This window comes from Bacillus rossius, chromosome 1, assembly GCF_032445375.1.
Source record: "Bacillus rossius redtenbacheri isolate Brsri chromosome 1, Brsri_v3, whole genome shotgun sequence".
Classification (NCBI taxonomy): Eukaryota; Metazoa; Arthropoda; class Insecta; order Phasmatodea; family Bacillidae; genus Bacillus; species Bacillus rossius.
The window spans coordinates 239,172,812-239,180,062 of record NC_086330.1 but is presented as its reverse complement, the minus strand read 5'-3'; the positions used below and the strand labels follow the sequence as shown (position 1 = coordinate 239,180,062).

At 37.1% G+C, this 7,251-nt stretch overlaps 1 protein-coding gene across 4 annotated transcripts in view; it reads right to left on the bottom strand.

Annotated features, from left to right (window-relative positions):
- Window positions 1-1,208: 1,208 nt before the first annotated feature.
- The window catches only part of LOC134527396 (52 kDa repressor of the inhibitor of the protein kinase-like), a 52,847-nt gene continuing 46,804 nt past the window's right edge, over window positions 1,209-7,251 (bottom strand). For all 4 annotated transcript variants that reach the window (XM_063360056.1, XM_063360055.1, XM_063360057.1 and 1 more), the window contains one exon: window positions 1,209-2,206. In XM_063360056.1, coding sequence (XP_063216126.1) covers window positions 1,893-2,206 — 314 coding nt within the window. In that variant the 3' untranslated portion in view covers window positions 1,209-1,892. The remainder of the gene's footprint in view (window positions 2,207-7,251) is intronic.

Here is a 7,251-nt window from a genome sequence, read left to right as displayed (position 1 = left end):
ATTTACCCGCGTGTAGGTCACACATTTTATGCCAAATTTTAGTTTAAACCCTTATACGAGTGTTACTTTTGGGCTATAAATGAATAAAAAAAATATTGAACTATGTGAATATTTGCGTAAATAACGTACATATGTTTTTAATAAATGTAACACCACTAGTAAATATAATTTGTTTAATAAAAATATCTCAGCAGTTTTTTAAAGCCCCGTGTGCAGGGCAATTATTTTAAGTGTGCTGTGTCTGCAACCCAACCGGTTGCGGCACCAGCAAATGACGTGTCTGCTGCGTTGCGATGGTGAGACTAAAATCTAAAAATAAACCAGCCAGAGAGAGCAAGAGTATGTGTATATGAGCGTGTACGTAAGGCCATGTGGCAGTGTTGATGGTTCTCCCTCCATCTCATCGTAAATGTCCCGTGAACTGGCACCCACACAATTAACGAGTCTATCTTGTCAGGTGTTCATGATGCAACTGTGCCCGAACATTATTGTTTTTGCAAGAGATTTCCCATGCTTTTAACTGAACATTCCATGACATAACTACAGCCATCATTGGTGTTTATAAGTGCACCTTTTATATTCTACCAGCCCGCACAAGTTTGCCGGTAACATGAGTACGTACTAGTTTTTATAGAAGGAACTGACAGAGTAGCTTGCCACTTCTTCTCTCACCGTGGCAAGGAAATAGGTAAAAATTGGTTGTCTGTAAAGTCGGTTTATGGACGATAGTTTAACGTGACAACGTCACAACAAAACATTGATGAAATGATTGCATACTTTTATGAATAAAATTGAATCATTTTTATTGAATTATCACTATTTTGTATGGATACAAAGGAGTGAAATGAAATCTACAATTTAATTGATAAATTTACTTTTATTTGCAGTCATTAATTGAAATATGTTTATTACTTTAATGAAGAGATTATTTTAACTATAACTTTTATACATGTTTGCTATTTAACTTCTTCCAATCTGTGTTATTCTGTTAAGAATAGGACAATGATAGTAAAAGTAGGAAACGAATGGGAGTGTTTCAAGTTTAATGTGCCTCGAAAAAGTCAAATTGATGGTTGTTCCAATCGAGTGGAAGAGAGATAGATGTGGCGCAAGCGTACAATGAGCGTAACAGGACACAGATTAACGCAACAATGTGCGTAACAGGACACTTTTGTGCGTGCAGCCGGCGTTCATTGATTTATTAGACGTTGTCACGTCAAAAATAAAATACAATTAACAGAAGGGAAACACCCCTTTGTTTTATTGTTAGGTAGTGCAGGTAACTGGAATGGTCGTAAATAATGGGGGGGGGGGGGGGGGGTGCTCACAACCTCTCGTAGTAAACAGACAAAGAAGAACAGAGGGTCAAAACCAGTGCTATAGTATTTCTTACAACATATGAGACACGGAACACAAAAATTTCACTTGTATCCATGGCACTCTAGTGAAAACAGATATATGTTGCAACCATTATTCGAGGGCGACCCTTATGGTGAAAACATATTTGTATGCTCAAAATTAAAGGTGCTACCCTTCTGCAGCTAATTATGGTACACATAGGTTAACTTTGTACCTGAAAGAGGCATTGAATTTGGGTAGTCAGGGAGTCAAACTAGTCTTTACTTAAACATTCAACTGCTTGTCTTTCACCTGCTTACACACACCAACCAATAAGCAACTTTAAAATTATTGTCACTTTACAAATTAAACTGCCATAATTTATTGCTTTTTTTCTTCTTCTGGTATCTCAATTACACAAGCTTGTAGTTAATTATAACTGCTGAAAAAAAAATAATAATGGGAGCCACATATTTCTTTGGTTAAATTATAGTATTATGATTTACCCCACGTCAATGAAAACCTACGCAAGGTTTGATCAGAGTAGCACTATGTCAGCACCTGAAGATAGCCAAAGCTACGAGCTCCTCATTAAGTTCACAATTCCTGTCACCTGTCTTCTTTACGTCATGCAAGTTCACATTGAGGAGGCGAACGAGGTCCGGTCGTGAACGCGGCTGCACTTCCGATTTGGACATAGCTTTCAGCCTGTCCACTTCCTGCTGCAGGTCTTGCACCTTTTTCTCCATTTTGAGTAGCTCTTTGTACAGCTTCTCGTTTATCACAGAGTTGTCTGAATCGCTGCTCTCCAATTTCTGCAGCAACGCGTACGACGTGTTGTATTCCATCTGCTCCGGAGTCGAACTGGCTGTGGACAAAGTAGCCTCTGTGTCAATAACTTTCACCATAAAAAAAATTAATTCAATTTATAGATGTTCTTTGCTACAAACACAAAAACAAACAGATAAAAAAAAAAATTAACATTGCCGCGAAGATCATAAAAATCAGTTATGCCAATAATTAATCTGAATGTATACTACTTTTTTAATGAATATACATTCAGGAAGACATTTTAGAACACTTCAGTGCCTATTTGTAAACTTAAATACAAACGAAGTACACACAAACTCACAAGACTAGTAGAAATTGTGTGTTCAGGCAAATCTAAACTGCTTGATTTATTTCTTTGTTGAAAAGCACGAATGTCAGAAATCATTTACAAACTGTTCACATTACCTAAGATTTTTCTGAAAATAATAAAAAAAATTTCTTACTTTTGAATTTTCAATGTCACTACATCTACTGAGCCAAGTACAAAATAAAATTTCACAAAAAATCATGAAAATTTCCATCATTAAAAAAACTTTGGCGGTAAAATGTTTATTTATACTTTTTAAAAATTATTTAATGATTTTAGGATTTTATTTAATTTTGTTTTATTTTTTTTATATTGTTGGGCTTATTAAAACACTCGCTAACTTCCAGTCGAGTTGGGTTCTTAAAAAACGAGCAGAGCACAAGTAATTGCAGAAATTTTAGAGAATAATTTTACGGTCCTAGTGTGTATGTTAATGTACCATTAGCATTATATATTGAAGTTTATATATGCCTTCAACAAGTGAGTCTTTATGTCAAAAGAATAAATAAAATAAAAACTATCAAACATAGTTATTGAGTATTTTATTCCCTGGATTCTGAAAAAGCTTAGTAGAAGTGAAGAACTTCAAGGAAAACTGTATGGTTACGTGAATTGAATATGAGGAAGTTCATATTGTTAATAGTGTAAGTAGTGTTAATGTTTTTCTCATTTTAAATAAGTTAACCCTACAATTTCCTTAGATGGTATTTTCTAGAAAAAAAATTCCAAAATTCTTGTTTGAAGCTTCCTAACATGTTTTCTAAGACAGCAATGTGATACCTAAATGAAGTTGTTTACCAATAGTTAACCTTTCTAAAGAGTGTTTAGGTTAGGTGAGAATGGTTGGCTGAGTTAGCCATATCAAAAATACTGAAAAATTGTTTGAATGGTTAGCTATATAAAAATTACATAAAATAGTAATTGGAGAGGTTAAAATAGCTACCTTATAAATTTATATGTCACAGTATTGTTAATGTAGTTATCCCAACCTAACCAACTATTCTCACAATTTCACACTATTTTGTATGTACCAAACCTAACTCGTTAAAACTGTGAACTACTGATAAACTAATTAACGTACACTCTTACAGAAGACTCAAAAAAATGTCACTCTGAATTTATAATGGTTTTTCTTCACAATTATATCACTAAACTGCATAGTTCTCCTGATATAAAGTTAAAGTTGTTTCTTTTTTTTTTTAAACCAGTCAATTAAAAAAAATGCCATTTGCAGCATAATCTATTCACAACATATGTAATCTTAGATACATTATTTTTAAAATTTCTTATATTTTTCCCCAAACAACCCCACTATCATCTCAATTATAATTTTTTATGTCATTAAATGAACGTGAGAAAATCATAAGCATAACATAGAACCTTACCTAAACAAAAAATGAAAACCAATAGATAATTAACTCAGTATTATTTTTCTTTTTTTCTGCAATTTTCTAATAAAAAACAAATGTCCTGGCTTCAAAAATCGCAATACTTAGGCATTTCTTTTAAAAATGGCATTAAACTACATGTGAAATACCCTGTTTTATCGCATAATTGTCGCACCAATATTTTAGGGCGTCAAAATTTATATACAAACACCTCTCGCATAAACATTGCTTGATGTTTTTGGCCCCGCTATATGATTCCGAGCACTTTGTGTAGGTATTTTTCCATATAAAACGATGTATTTTAAAGTAGAAATCTAATTTTTATTCGGACATTATCACTTACTTATTTAATTAACGGAAATACGAAGTTGTCTGATGTGTAAATTTTCTTTTAAAGACGTTTTTAAACATTATAACCTTTATCTGTTCGTCTACGTCGCCGCGGTGTACCGCTTATAAAAATGTAGCCAGCGCTAGTTGGCATCATTCATGTTTGGTTATGTTTCTTCCCATATAGAGCGCACACACATAGTTGAATATCAATATCTCACCGATTGCATGCAACGCAGCTATCTGTCGAGTGCCGAGTTAACTACATTTGATAGCTCATACTCTTTCGTCGTAAGTGTTACTACGACGATAGTTATGCATAGTTCTGGCTCGCATTCGGGTCACAGATTATGTTTTTTCTGTTTAAAGTTGAAGAAAGGTTTTTGTTGCATGACATTAATTATATTGTTTGGTGTGCTTTTGTATACTCTACTTTTAAAAAAAACATACTTTCCAAGAATGGTTTTTGTTTTTATGAATAACATAACCTCACAAAAAAAAATTGTTTTTCATTAAAATCACATCCCTACTTTTTACACTTGATTTTAGTATAAAATATGAGACATTTATGCAATAAAACACGGTATGCAATAACTTTAACTGTTGACAAACATTATTATGTCTGCCCATTGATAGAGGGTCTTGTACGCCATTTTACTAGATAGTCAAAGATATGAGATACAGGATGTAACACTTTCATGTTTGTACCGAACAGCGATACTATTGATTCTGCTGTAGTAGAAAAAACGTGGGCCGGTGGTCATTAGGATTTGAACACCATGCTGAAAGACAGACTTCGCTCTCCGATGTTTAACCTTTCCTCCACTTCTCCCGTGCCTGCATAATTTCTGAGCGTAAATAGCAATCGCGAGTTTGGAAACATCTTCTTCAGCGAAAGGTCACCGAAGTGGACACATTGTTACCACTCACCACCTCCGGCTAGCTCAAATTAGGTGATGAGTGGAACATACAAGTTACAGGTCACGAAGAAAGAAGAAATATATATACAATGTTCAATGTATTACCTGGTTTTAATTATTCATTTAAAAATAACAAAATATTTAGCACAACAGAACAAATAAAAATTAGATGTACATTAAAAAGAAGATAAAACCCAGAGCCATCGCCAAGCCACGGCCTGCTCGGCCCGCCGCCCGAACGACCGCTCGGCCTGGTGCTGGGACAATGACTGATCTTACAGCCTTCCTTTCCTTCGTGCGGGCAGTGTCCTGGGCTCACTGACGTAATTTTCAGCCAATCACGGCGCATGGCAACAGAGGCTCAACGAAATGCTTACTTCTGTTCCCACGACGCAGCAATTTTGTATCTTTCTCACACTCCTGTGACCGTGACTCACACGCCTAGCGTGTGAAACAAAGCCTCGGTTGTGGAAAAAATGAAGGAAAATCACGTTGCAGCTGTCGGGCCCGCTACCACCAACTTCGCGCGTCAGCGCGGGCGTCGGGGCACCTCACCCTCCTCCTTCGTCCTCCTAGTGTGTGTTTGATTTCTCCTCGCCTCCCCTCCTGGGGTTGGCGCATGCGCGCTGTGCCGCGCCGATTTAATAAAAGCCGCTGTTAGGTTGTAATTCGCTCTTGTTAGCCTGATTTACTCGTCCCGTCTGGACTACTCCAGTAGCTTGTAGCAGTAGCTTGTAGCATTGTCTGTTGTGGTATGTAGTCTGTTAATCTTTATAATGTAACGACGTGCGAGAGCGACCTCAGGGGGAAATAATGTAAGTGTTATTCTTGTTTGCGAGTGAGGCGGTGGCCCTTGCCATAATGTAACGTAAAATAATAGGTTGTCTTGTTTAAATTCCCTTTCGGCCGCCACCTAGAAAATTATATTTGGCTTAACTGAATTTACTTAAGGAACTTAACTTGTTGTAATTGTTCTCCCCTGAGGCGTCAACGTACGTAAAGTACGTAAAGAAATTGAAGTAATTTTGTAATAGCATGTAACTTCCTGGCGCGCATTATGTTGTTGTTCGCATATTTTTTTGTCTTTAAAGTCTCATTCGATGTAAATTTTCCGTATTTGAGGCGTTTGTCTGGTGTGGACATAACGTCCCTTTTGATGTTCCGATAGGGAACACGCACTGTTAAGCAGGTGTCGCTTGCATTTTTCTTGGCCTTGAGAGATGGCTCGTCCACCTCAATATTCATCGTGTATTTTCTTTGTCAATTATTAATGTCCTATTAAAATTGTCTAACTATTTATGTCATTAATGAAGTAAAACTTGTAAACGTAATTGCAAACATAGTCTGTCATGCTTTTTCTCTTTAACACGTCAGTATTATTTTTGACATTAAAAACAAATGTTAATCGTAATGAATGTATTTCCAGTAATTAAACCTGCTCACAAACACCTTTCCACAGTCCCAGCCATGCTATGGCCCTTCCTCCTAGCCTTTAAGCCTTTAAGCTTTCAACTGCGGCACTCTGCTAGGGACTGAGTGCTAAAGTGTGTTTGTTTCTTTTTTACATGCATCATGGGGACTCCGGCAACCGAATGGATATACCGTTTGCGGAGACGACCTAATTCAGGTCCTGACCGAGGAAGCTGTTCAGTTCGAGGAGGACGCTACCTTAGCTACCCTAAGTGGTTTGCTCGTTCAGCACGTGCGAGGCGCCTAGGAATCATCAGAAGAGGTACCGTCTCGGCAAGTCCCCACCCCCGCTAATCCCGCTTCAACTCTAGATTTCACGAGAAAATTTTCTTTGCTAATTTAAAACTTCTCCCTCGTCTTGACCGCTGTGAACCGCGTGCGGTTCTGGATTTTTTGATTGCGGCTGCACACTTAGCTGGGTTAAAACTAGTCTGTGAGGCAGAGCTTTTGAAAGCTCTCTTAAGCCTCTGTGGTGCGGTGTTTTTGCCAATGCTCACAAACGCCATTGGCCGGAACTTAAACTTTCGCGCAGTTTAAGACGTCTGCCTTACAGTTCGCCTGTCCGCCACGTGTTTTGGAAACATGTAAACGTGAGCTTGTATTCAGGTTTCAGAAACCTAATGAACCTCTATTACAGTTCATTAATTCCATTGCGGCCTATGCTGAG